Source organism: Microcebus murinus, chromosome 19 (genome assembly GCF_040939455.1).
Source record: "Microcebus murinus isolate Inina chromosome 19, M.murinus_Inina_mat1.0, whole genome shotgun sequence".
NCBI lineage: Eukaryota > Metazoa > Chordata > Mammalia > Primates > Cheirogaleidae > Microcebus > Microcebus murinus.
This window is the reverse complement of record NC_134122.1, coordinates 14,501,472-14,514,974: the sequence shown is the minus strand read 5'-3', so window position 1 is coordinate 14,514,974 and position 13,503 is coordinate 14,501,472. Positions and strand designations below refer to the sequence as shown.

General features: G+C 52.4%; 1 protein-coding gene across 4 annotated transcripts in view; it reads right to left on the bottom strand.

The window, feature by feature from the left end:
* Nucleotides 1-13,503, bottom strand: part of MYH11 (myosin heavy chain 11) — a 104,034-nt gene that overhangs the window by 62,341 nt on the left and 28,190 nt on the right. For all 4 annotated transcript variants that reach the window (XM_012790227.3, XM_012790228.3, XM_075995150.1 and 1 more), the window contains exon 4: nt 1,333-1,360. In XM_012790227.3, coding sequence (XP_012645681.1) covers nt 1,333-1,360 — 28 coding nt within the window. The remainder of the gene's footprint in view (nt 1-1,332; nt 1,361-13,503) is intronic.

Genomic DNA, 13,503 nt, shown 5'->3' with positions numbered 1-13,503 from the left:
AGTTTAGCAGTTACTAGTTACAGACATTTTTATGCAAATGAAAATGATATGTGTGTCTATTTATGCATTCCTGCTCTTTTACAAAACACAAATGGTTGCATTCTGCATGTGCCAGTCTGCCCTTGCGTTTTCCACGCAACCGTACGTCCTAAAGTGCATTCTGTTGGAGCACGTATTGATCAGCCTCGCTCTTTGGGCCACCTGGCCACGGGCCACCTGGAAATGCTATATTTTGTTTAACCAATCCCTGTTGATTATAACTTCTAGTTGCTTCCAGACTTTAAACACACACACACACACACACACACACACACACACACAAAGACATATATACAGTTGATCCTTGTTATACACAGATTCCATATTTGCAAATTCGCCGACTTAAAATGTATTCATAACCCCCAAATCAATATTCATGGTACTTCATGGAAGTGCATGGAACAGGGAACATTTGATTCACCCAATGCACGAATTCCCAGCTGAGGCTGAACAAGGCAATGCTTTGCCTTCTAGTGTCCTATATCTGGTGCCACAATTTCTTGCATTTTTTGTGGCTTTTTATTAACGATTTTGCTGTTTAAATGTTCCGCGAGATGTGCCCACTTCAGCAGCACATATATGAAAACGTGCCCTAAGCACAGTACTTAAGTGCTAGCTGATGTTTCTAAGCGCAAGAAGGCTGTGATATTCATCAGATAGAAAATGTATGTTAGATAAGCTGCATTCAGGCCTGGGTTACAGAGCTGTTGGCTGTGAGTTCAATGTTAATGAATCGACAATATATATCAAACACATATATACTATTTATATATAATATAATAGTGAAGAGTCTCTAAATAATTCCAATTTGAGTTCATATCTTCTGACCATATACTCAGGTCTTGGAAGAAAACAGAGACGGCAACCAAATAAGGCACCGATGTGGTTGGTAGCTTGCTAATTGTGAAATTTTAAGGTGATAACACAAACCTCTATTTCCTTAACGACGGAAACAGCACTTACCTCTCCAGAGTGGTCAGGCAATTAAGATGAGATTCTGCATGCAAAATGTTTAGTCCGTGTCCTGGCACACAGTGAGTGCTCAATAAATGCCACTTTTTAAAGAGGGAGGGAAGTGTGGAACAAAATGCCACCAGGTGTCATTCAGAGTTTAGGTTCGCCTGCCTCAGCACAAGGGCGTTTATCACAAACGTTTAGTGAGCATCTACTTCGTGCCAGGTGTGGAGCCAGGCACGTGGAACAGTAAACAAATCAAAGATCCTCACAGGTGCTTTCTTTAGTAGATCGGATCTTGACTGCAGAATAAAAAGAGGAAAAAGTAGCTCCACTTACGTGCACAGAATGGACTGGTCCTCCCGATCTGCAAACAGGAAGAAAGAAGAGCCGTGAATTAGAGTTAGCTCTGAGCGGAGGGTCTGGGCTTAGCTCCTGCACGCTGGCCCCATGGGGGGTGGCAAGGGGCCGGCTGGGCTCATTGCCCAGGGCATGGGGGGCAAGGCCAACACCAAGAGGACAACTCCAAGGTCCCAGAGGCAGTCCCCGAAAGATGCTGAAGCCCAACTCACCCACGAGTAGGTGAGCATCCAGCCACGCTGGCTCTGGGGCATCCCAGGAGACCCACCCTGCTGGATTAAGTCATGGACAGAATACAGACAGACTGGGGTCCCACTTGGCTGTGTCTCAGCCCAGTGGCCTCGGCCAAATGTTCTTAAACTTCTCCATGCCTCAGTTTCTTCGTCTGTAATATGGTGTATTGAACATTTTTGGTTTTTGAAAATCCAGCATCTGTTCCCTCTTTTACCAGGAAGGGCATCCTGTGTTCCCGTAGGTTTTCCCTGCCCCACCCCTGCTGTCACACACGAGCTTAGTGGGCTGCCCCACTGGCTCTCCAGACCCCAGCGAAGAGGTAAGAACGTGCCCCAGGCAGCATCGGTTGGACTCTCTGGCCGAACCTCCAAGCTCAGTTGAGACAGGGAAGCACAGCAGGTGGACAGAGCCCTAAGGATCACTGCTTCCTGCCCCCAGGCCCGAGCCGACAGCCCCAGTTGCTGTCATTCTCGAAGCCTGCTTCCCTAGTCCTGCTGCTCTGTCTGTGAGCTCCTCCGTGCTCCTCCACGAACTCCTCTCCTGCGCTAGATGACAGAGTTGGCCTCTGTTGCTCACCACCAGAGAAACTTGGAGGACACGATGGCATCGTGAGATTAAACGTGCTTGCGCAGACATTACGATCACCTTCTGTTCTTAAGGTGGCCTCAGAGGGTGGAGCCAGCTTCTGGAGCCCATTTCCTCCCCCAAGAGGGACGTGGGAATGGCTACCAACACTTTCAACCATCAGCCAATGACAGAGAAGTCAGAGCACAGTATCTGCTGGTGGGCGATGCCAAAGTGGGAAGAATTTCCTAACTAGCTCCAGCCCTGCCATCACAGTGCTCAGCCCTCATGAGCCTCACTTTATCAGAGATCTCCCAGGGTTGGTTTAACATCAAAGCTCCTGGTAGATCAATTATATTTGTTGGATGGATGGATGGATGGATGGGTGGGTGGGTAGATGGATAGATGGATGGATGGGAGGATGGATGGATGGATAGGAAGATGGATGGATAGATAGGTAGATGGATGAGAGGGTGAATGAGTGGGAGGATAGTGGGTGGGTGGATGAATGAGTGGATGGAAGGATGGATGGGAGAATGGGTGGATAGGTGAGAGGATGGATGGATGGATGGGAGGATGGATGGATGGGTGGGAGGATGGATGGATGGATGTGAGGATAGATGGGAGAATGGGTGGATGGGTGAGAGGATGGGTCGATGGGTGAGAGGATGGATGGATTGGTGGTAGGATGGATGGGAGAATGGGTGGATGGGTGAGAGGATGGGTGGATGGGTGGGAGGATGGATGGATGGGTGGGAGGATGGATGGATGGGTGGGAGGATGGATGGGAGGATGGGTGGATGGATGGGAGGATGGTAGATGGGTGAGAGGATGGATGGATGGATGGGAGGGTGGATGGGTGGATGGGTAGGTAGATGGATTAGAGGGTGAATGGGTGGGTGGGTGGGTGGATGGAAGGACAGATGGGTGGATGGGTGAGAGGATGGATGGATGGATGGATGGGAGGATGGATGGATGGGTGGGAGGATGGGTGGGAGGATGGATGGATGGATGGATGGATGGATAGATGGGTGGATGGATGGATAGGTAGATGGATGAGAGGGTGAATGGGTGGGTGGGTGGGTGGATGAATGGGTGGATGGAAGGATGGATGGGAGAATGGATGGATGGGTGAGAGGATGGATGGATGGGTGAGAGGATGGATGGATGGATGGGAGGGAGGATGGATGGGTGGAAGGATGGATGGATGGGTGGGAGGATGGATGGATGGGTGGGAGGATGGATGGATGGATGAGAGGGAGGATGGATGGGTGGGAGGATGGATGGATGGGTGGGAGGATGGATGGATGGGTGGGAGGATGGATGGATGGGTGGGAGGATGGATGGATGGGTGGGAGGATGGATGGACAGACAGACAGGAAGACACACAGATGGGACTGAAGAAGGCGGTACCTGTGTACCACTGGGGGCCAGAGAGAACAATAGCGACCGTGTGTAGAGGTGGGGGGATTTACATCCTATGGAGAGGATCTGGCCCACCCAGGGCACGATGAGCGAGACGACGGGGCCAGCTCCGTGGATCCCACGCCCACTTCCACCCCATCCTCTCTCTCTTCTCTCAGTGAACACATGATCCTCAGGACCAAAGGCAGATGAGCCAGAAGGATATTTAGTTCGTCTTCCTCACTCACTTTTTCACCTCAAGGCGGCAGCAGGGCCAGAGCAGCCCCAGGCGCCGTGCTCAGGGTTGCGGGAGGCTCCGACCCAGGCAAACCTGACCTCTGAGCCGAGGGCCCAGGGGAAGCTTCTGCAGGACAAAAGGCCATGGGATTGGGCAGGGCAGGAGGGAACGTCCTCCCTTGGCGTCAGGACCCTCCCTTAGCCCGCAGTGCTGTCTTCCAGGCCAGCTACACGGATCCCTGCGGGGACTCCTGGGCTGCTCCGAAACCCCCAAAATGCATCTGAGACACCCAAACATGTGCCCAGAGACAGGCACACAGTTGTTCCCTGCAAGAGCGTCTGCAACAGCAAGGGACTAGAAACAAGCCACTCAACCAGTCCGGCCACTGACGGCTACTCGGGTCGATCTGGGGTTCCGGTTCTGTGTGGCCACGAGACAGACAGCACGTTAGGCGGCCGCCGAAAAGCAGGCAGCGCTTCTTGGGCGGACGCACAGCAATCTCCGAGACACGGCAAGCTAAGGATGGAAGCCTGGGTGATGCTTTGTTTTAAAAAGAGGGAAACACACAAATGCACAGACACGCATAGATATGTACACGTATGCACACACACACCTTTTACATACACACTCGTGTATGCAGCGAGTATACTGTGCAGCTGCTCAGGACGCTGCCCTCGGTGGCTGTCCCTGACCACTGGGTCTGAAGGACTGAGAACGAGGACAGGACAGACACCGACTTTCACCCCGCCTGCTTCTATCCTGGTTATGTTTGTGCTATGAACACACACAGCCGCTTCCCCATCTCCCCCCAAATGGTCAGGGGAACAAAATACATTGTTCTCGGTGGAATCGTCACGACCACAAAGCTTAGAGAAGAGAGAAAACAGCCACCCAGCCGCAGTCCCACTAAGAGCTCCCATCCCCCCAAGTGCCTGCTGCAGCTGGCCTGTTCTGAGCTCCTTCCGAGCTGACGCCACCCACCGAATCCTCACCGCAGCCCCGAGGCGGGCTCGACCATTATCGCCCCTGTCTTGCAGGTAAGGAAAGCAAGGCTCAGGGCTGTGGCTTCTTGCCTGCGGTCACCGCGGTGGGTGGAATCGTGGCCCCTGAAAGACACGTCCACTCAGAGCCTCAGAGCGTGACTTTGTTTTGCAGGGGTCCTCAAACTTTCTAAACAGGGGGCCAGTCACTGTCCCTCAGACTGTTGGAAGGCCAGACTATAGTTTTAAAAAAACTATGAACAAATTCCTATGCATACTGCACGTATCTTATTTGGAAGTAAAAAAAAAAAAAAAAAAAAAACGGGCAAAAACACCCAGATGTGGCCCGTGGGCCGTAGTTTGAGGACACGTGGTTCAGAGTGGGGGTCTTGCCAATGTAATTAAGGTCAAGATCTTGAGACGAGATCATCCTGGGTTAGGGTGGGACCTAAGTCAATGCCTGGGTCCTTATTTATCAGGGGAAGGAGAGGGAGATGAGAGACACAGGGGGGAATGTCGTGTGAAGAAGGCGGCTGAGATTGGAGTGGTTCCCCCACAAGGCCAGGACATCAGGGATTGCTGGCAGCCACCAGAAGATGGCGGGGAGGCATGGAACAGCCTCTGTCCGAGGCCTCCACGAGGACCAACCCTGCCAACACCTTGGTTCAGACCTGTGGCCTCCAGAACCGAGAGAGAGTAAATTCCTGTTGTCTTAAGCCACCAAGCTAGCGGTCGTTTGTTATGGCAGCCGCAGGAACTAACACAGTTACACAGCTACTATGGCGGGCGGGGACTCGAACCTGGGACCCGCCTGATTCCAAAGACCATCTTTTTGCCGACACGTTATCTTGCCTTCCTCAGCTAACCTACACTCACGTGCTGGTGGGACTTCCTTCCAGGAGAAAAACTGATTGAGACAGGGCAGGGTTCAACATCGAGAGAGAGAGGACCAGGCACGCCTCGGTTGGAACCCAGGCAGAAACAGAACCTCCTGGGCTGGCCCAGACAACCGCCACTGTTTTAAGGAAGGATATGGAGACGGACAGACAGATGGGCTATCTTGATCCTTCGGCTTCCGGGAGAGAAGCGGCCTTTCCCAGCAGCCTCGCGGAGCCTGGCCCCTGAGCAGGAGAGATTTATAGGGTCAGACGCCGACAGGCCCCCAGGAGAAGGCCGGGCTCCAGGGGAAGGCTTGGGAGCGGCCAGGCCGGCTCCGTGCAGGGCGCCGCCGGGAGACCTCTGGCCCGGGACGTTCTCATCGGAAACGCACCGCCTACAAGCGTGGGAAGCTCACGGGACGGGCAGACGGAGGGCTCCCTGTGCCTGCTGTTTGCCAGCCCACGTGGAACACCAGGAACTCTGAGATTCTGGAACTTTCTATCTGCTTCCTTCCGCAAGCCTGAGCTTGTGTCTGACTCGAGAGAGCAGAGTTCTCCACGCAAAGCGGTTTCGCTGCTTCTGAACATTGCACAGGCAGAAAAAATATCTCTGCCCAGGGCCCCCGCCGCCAGCACCTCTCCTGCCCGATACGTTCTCTGTATTTCTTTTTTTTTTTTTCATTGAAGTGAAATTCACACAACACAGATTTAACCACTTTAAAGTAAGTAATTCAGTGGCATTTAGTACATCCACAACGTTGCACAACTACCACATCTATCTAGTTCCAGAACATTTTGTCACTCCACAATAGAACTGTCACTCCCATAATCCCAGGGAGCCACCAATGTGCTCTAAGGATTTACTATTCTAGACATGTCACATAAATGGACTCATACCACATGTGGCCTTTTGAGCCCAGGTCCCTTCACTTGGCGTACTGTTTCTGAGGTTCATTCGTGTCGTTCACCCATGAGGTGTCAGAACTTCATTCCTTTCAGGGCTGAGTAATATTCCACTGCATACATGGACCATATTTTGTGTCTCCAGTCATCTGCTGATGGACATTTGGGCTGTTTCCACCTTTTAGCTATTGTGAGTAGTGCTGCTGTGAACACTGATGCACAAGTTTCTGTTTGAGTGCCTGTTTTCAATTCTTTGGGTACATACCCTAATCCATCTTTGAAGCATCATTTTGGGAGTCACCTCCACCGTGATATCTTCTCTGGCTCCACACTTCTCTAGAGCTGAGTCGGGGGCCTTTCTACTGTATCCCCCACCTGCAGGGCTGCCATGGACGGTGGTGCAAGTTGCACACTGCGTAACTCTAGGGAGAACTATTCACATTGATCACTGTAGATCTGTGTTTTTATTATAATAATCTTCCAGCAGATGGGGCAAAGTGCCTTGAGAAAGGGGTTCCTTTTTCTAATTCTATAAAGGTGCCACAAGGTCCCGGCTCCTGAATCCAAAGGTTTTCTCTTTTGTAGCAATTAACCTCCGTGCGATCATTACTTAACCTGTCTACTTTTTAAGACTTTTGGGGGGAGAAAGGTACAGATTATGTAGAATAGTAGTGGGCCATCTATCCACGATACGGCATGCGGGGTTTCTTTCCCATTTTGGTAAAAATTATGCTACTTTATGTTATTCATAGCAGTCAATAAGTAGAAGCAACCAAAATGTCCATCCACTGGCGAATGGATAAACAAAATATGACATAGACATATGACGGGATATTGTTCAACCGTAAAGAGGAAAAAAGTTCTGGCACATGTTATATCATGGATGAACTTTGAAAACATTACACCGGGGGAAAGAGGCCAGACACGAAAGGTCACGTATTGTACGATTCCATTTACATGCAAAGTCCAGAACAGGCAAATCTACAGAAACAGAGAATGCGCGAGTGGTTGCCTGGGGCTGGGGGTGACAATACAGAGTGACAGCAAATGGGCACAAGATTTCTTTTTGGGAGACTGGAAACATAAAATCGAATCACGGCGATGGCTGCATAACCTTGTAAGTTCTCTAGTAACTGGTGAATTGTACACTTCAAATGATTTAATTTACGGTGCGTAAATTATACCGCACCATAGATTTGCAAAAACAATGTTAATTTTATTCTATCTCTAAATGGTTACAGATGTCACTTCCTACACTTCACTAAGGTCTGTTAAATTCCCGGCAGTCACGAAACGGTTTTTGACCCTTTTCCCACGCTGTGCCCGATCCTGGGCGGCAGGAACGGCACGTGACACACAGTAGGTGCTCAGGAAGCGCTTGTCGACTTGAATCGCCGTCTCGGGAGACCACTGAGGCAGAAGCAATGGGAAACGCGTACTCACATGTTCACGTATTCACTCGGCCACCGGTCCCGACCCCCTACTATGTGCCGGGAAACACGGAAGCCAGCCAGACCTGCTTACCCTCGCTTTGGAGAAGCTCCCGACCCACGGTGCTAGGCAGACGAGGAGAGAGACGGCCACAGACTGAGCACTGCCGTGACGGGCACGTGCCCAGAGTGCGGGGACCCGGAGCTCGGTTCTGACCCTCCCTGAGAGCGGCAGGAAGCGCTGACCGCTGAGGTGACCGCCGAGCCGCATCAAGAGGGGCGTGTGGGAAAGGCCCTGCACCCGGCCTCAGTGGAGATTTGGGGGCTGGGCCCGGGGCGGCCGCCAGCAGGGCCTCCCCCTGCTGGGCTTCCCAGCCCCGAGCCCCGGGGCTCCTGTTACTCCTGTGCTCCGTCCTTGAACGTGCCTCTGTCCCCTCCTCCTGCCCAGCCCCCCGCCCGGCCTGGACTCGTAGGTCCCCGGGAGGTGAAGGGCTTGGGCGGTCCCTCCCCGCACGCCCAGGGACCGTCAGGAGTGCCCAGCTCCCCACAGACCAGCTATTTCGGCCCGGCCCCAGGCACGAGCACGCAGGCTGACCATAAAAGGAGAAAACTCAGCTGGGACCCGGCACAGGCCGGTTGGCTGCCTCGCCCCGTGCCCTGTGCCCGTGCCAGGCTGCTGTGGGACACAGTGGGAGGGAGACGGCCAAGCCTGCATCCCCGCAAGGTCACCGATAGCCCGGGGCCAGCGAGGAAGGAAGGACACGGCCTCCACTGTGCGCAGGAAAGCGGCTTCCTCCCTCGTGCCCCACGCGAAGGTGACACTGCAGGGGTCCAGACCTTCATCGGGGCGAACGTGAATGTGTCCACCGCCCTGGACGGCGGGCCCTCGGCAGGCGGCCACTGACGCCTGTCGGACATGTCCCAACCAGGCACTGTGCCCCCGTGCACTGCCTGAAGAAGCCCCCACAACGACTAGATGTAGGCACAGTCACCATCCTTATGGGACAAATGAGGAAACTGAGCAACAGCACTGAACCGCCAGGGTTCGAACCCGGCTCCAGAGTCCTAAACCTCTATTCTGCAGGTCAGGGCCTTTGTCTTTTTCCAGCCCTCCTCTCCACACCCCTCTCCCCAGGCAGACCTGGGTAGGAAGGGATGCTCTGGGGGAACGTGCTGGGCCTCCACTGGCGTTTTCTAATCTGCACGAAGCCCGGCATCTTCACAGCAAAACTGGCCGGTGACGGGGCGTGGGGTGCGGGAGGACCAGTACTCTCCTTCTTGGGCTCCTACCTCCCACGTTCTCCCTCCTCCTCTCTGCTCCAGCCCCCCCCCGGAGACCCCACACCAAGTTCCCCAGTTGAGGCCACATGTCACCTCCCAAGGAGGCCTCCCCCGCCCCCCAGCCCGGGCCAGGCCCCAGAGGTGGCCCTCCCGCTCCCTGGACCGCCCCTCTCCGGCACAGTCATCTGTGGGACGATCCGATTAACACCCCGCCCCTGTGCCAAGGGCGGCACGTGGCACACAGTAGGGCCTCCTCCATCAGCACTGTTGGATGAACAAGGAAATGGGGCGCCAGATCCCCCCACCCCCGGGCTGGGAGGACAGAGGGAGGCCGGCACATGTGTATTGCAACAAGGAACACGTTGCCGAGCGTCAGGTGCAGCTTCCCAAGTTCACTCCCTTAAGTATACTGCTTCTTCAACTCAATATTTACAGTTGATTTTTTTTAAAAAACCCACTGATTCTCCTTTGTTCTCTCCCTTCCCTGCAAGGCACCATGGGCACCAAAGAGCTTGAGCTTTCCACGACGAATCAGAGTGCCAGCCAGCTACCCCCAGCGCCTCCACGAACTGAGCCCGCCAGCCAGAGCCACCATCTCCCTCGTCCCCGACCAAGCCACCGCAAAATCTCCAACAGGCAGAGACGCGAGTGAGCGCTCCGCTTCCCAGAGATGATTGTAAGAACACTGTCTCTGGAGCAAAGGAGCTTGGAATTCGCTTCCTGGCTCCACTTCTCCGGCAAGCCACCTTGGCCCCTCGGAGCCTGTCTCCCTCACCAGGAAGCAGATAAAAATCCAGAACTTTCAAAGCTGCTCTTAACATCATTGTTATTGTTACCATCATCATCATCTAAAAATAGTGATCCAATAAAGTGATTACAGACAGCAGTGATTCTGAATCGGGAGGCCAGAGTATGAGGCCATGTTCAACCCCTTTCTAATCATAAGGCGCTACGGTCTGAATGTCCGTGTCTCCCGCGAAGGCACAGGTTGAGATCCTCACCGGAGAGGTGACGGTATCAGGAGGTGTGGTCTTTGGGAGGTGACTAGTCCACAGGGGCTCCGTCCTCAAGAGTGGGATTAGCGCCCTTACAAAAGAGACCCCAGAGAGTAGCCGGTCCCCTCTGCTGCGTGAGGACACAGAGGGAAAGCACCACCCACGAAGCGGGAGATGGTCCTCACCAGACAGCGAACCTGCCGGCGCCTTATGGTGGACGTCCCAGCCTCCGGGACTGGGAGCCAGAGATTCCCGTCGTTCATGAGCCACCCCGTCCACGGGGTTCTGTCACAGCAGCCTGAACGGGCTAAGACACAAAAGCCTAAGCTAGTCCCTTACTCTCTCGGGGCCTCGGTTTCCCCCTCTGTGGCCTGGGGGCAACAGCCCCACAACGTCCACAGCACCGCCTGGGCGGGAAGACACACGTCACGAGGGAGGGAGCAGCCTCCGGGCGCAGGGGGGGCCGACCGGGGACAGAGGATGCTGCCGATTGTGTGAGCTTGCGAAGTCGAAGTCGAGAGGCTTGCATCGCCTCTCCCCAGGCTTGTTTTGAGCTTGGAGAGGGCTCAAGCTAAGAGCCCCGGCCTGGTGAAGGCTGGCTGCTGTTTCTCTTTTAGTCCCCTGAGTGTGGCCATTTGGCGCTAAGAAGGTGAAGATAAACACTATCTTGCACAGGGCAAGTGCACGCGCTCTCAGCTCTCAGCACGCCACAGTGAAGCCTTGTCTGCCTTTCGCGGCCCTCCCCCACCCCAGGGACCTAGGGAGGGGACAGGGAAGATCCAAAGTGGCTCTTGTCTGCAAGGCTGTAGTGGTGCTTTCCTCACATTCGTCACTGTTCATTTACCGAAGCCAACTCCAGCCTGCCAAGCCCCGAACCGTCAACACCCCGAGATGCGACAGACAGGCCCTCAGGGAAAGATAGCCCTCCCCAGGACCGAGGGCAAGCCGGGTGGCCTCAGTGCCCCAGCGACACTTAGGCTTCCGAGTCAGATAACACAAGTTCACACCCAGCTCTGACACTTACCGGACCTCCAGCAAGTTCTTCAGTTCCCTGAGCCTCAGTTTCCCCAGCTATAAAGGGAGCTAATATCATTAAGAGTACTCGCCCCCAGATGGAAAAATTCTATATTCTCTATTTAACAAAACCCACCCAGGTCAACATTAGGGGGAAAATTAAAACTCTGTGGGCCCTTCCTTCATTTATAATTTAATATTATTTTTACTTTGGATGACATATATGGGCACCACGATAGTTTTGGGACGCAATTGTTAATGTCCTAATCTGGTCCTGTCCACCTCCTAGGTTTCTGGTAAGGATTCATTGAGACTATTCCTGTGGAGCCCGAAGTATATGATAAGTCTACCGTCATCATCCTCACTTCTTTGGAAAAGAAGGCCTGAGAGAATTTCCACGAGAAGATGCTAGGTTGAGCACATGTACGAGCGCTCTTTTGTCCCCGAACCTTACTAAAATAATAGTAAAAGGGTTTTTCAAAACTATGTGAACCAGTTTGGAAAGAACTAGAGAGGAGAGACCAGCACCATCACCTTGGAAACCAGAAAACAGGCCAAGTCATGGCACAGTACCAAGAAAAAAGTCTACGTCAGCAATAGAGAAAGCTGAGAAACAACCTAATTTCACCACAGAATCCCCCATTTCTACCCCAAACCGCAGAAATTGGAAGCAACAGAAGCCTCTGGAAGAAGGGGCTCAAGGAAGGGACAAAAACCTAAGGATTGGGTCAGAGTCTGTTTGCGAAGCTGCCAGACACCCCAGCTACCTTCTACGCTCCCTGAAGCCAAGCGCCAGCCCTTCCCCCACCCCACAGGAGGTCGTGGATTTATTCTCCAGAGAGGGCTGAACAGAGGGGCACAGTCCTGGGGGACACCAAGGGCCAGACGGAAAGAAGGGAGGTGATGTGCAAATTTCATCCTGAGTTTTGAAACCCTCGGCCTCTTTTCCACTAGCCCCTCAAAATGATGCTAGACAGATTTGTAACCTCCAGACAGAAGATCAGATAAGCCATCTCTGAAGAATCAGATCAATCCAAGAAAAAGAGACTTGAAGGCATCAGAAGTGTCCCCAATGGAACACCCCAGCTCCTCTGCACTGTGGCCAAGCTGCAGCCCCTTTTGTGGTCACCATCTGCAGCCCCTTTTACAAGCACCTAGCTTGCAGCCGCTCTTTGGTACCCCACGCACGAAAGCGTTCAGATGCCTGGACAACCAAGCATCACTGGACATCCGAAGAAAGCCACCAGCATGACAGAAATTAAAACAAACAAATAGGAAAATATGCATCTTGGAGGAAATCAAGGCTATATATGAAGTTTCTTCTAAGAATCAGGATATCACAACCACAGAAATAGCATTTTTTAAGAAAGAAACATTTAGAAAACAAAAATAGACTTCTTGGAAACTGAAAAAAAAAAGAAAAGATACCAGAAATTAAAAACTCAATGGAAGGATTAGAAAATAAAGTTGAGGTATGTGCTCAGAAAAGGGAAAGGAAAAAAAAACTAAAAACATTAGGGAGATGGAAAAGATAAAGAGATGAAAATTATAGGGTCAGTCCAGGAGTTTCATCGTGGAAATGAGAAGACTGTTAGAAAAACAGGACAGAGAACACAGAGAAAAAGAAAACATCCAAGATTTCCCAGAATGTAAGGACACAAGTGTACAGATTAAGAGGGAAACAGACCCCTGGAAAGTTCCATTAATAGAAACAGGGGATAGAGAAGGATCTAAAAGCTTCCAGAAGAGGAGAAAAAACAAAAACTCGTCACCTACAAAGGATGAAGAACCAGATTGGGTTTTATCTTCTCAAAAATGAAACTGAAGCCACAAGTCAGCAAAGCAATGCCTTAAACATTTCAGGGAAGCCCAGCTAAAGCCTCCTTGAAGTCTCGGAGAAGCATCGAGTCTTCCAGATACGCAGGCGCTCGATACATCAAGGTCAACACACGTCCTTTCTGGAGAAGCCACTGCAAAAAGGTGCTTCATTTAAATAGGAGAGTAATCCCGGAAAAAGGAAGACACGAAAACTGGGACACAAGGGATGAGAGCACAGAGGGGGAATTCCAAGGACGACGAGGAAGACCCCAGGTGACAGCTGAGGCAGGGCAGGGCAGAAGGCTCCAGCGGAGGTCACCTTCAAGGACAAGGTGTCAATCGCGAGACAGTGCAGAACTCAGCTTTCGATGCCATCTGCATAATCGTGACTACGTAAACTCTAGAGAGCAT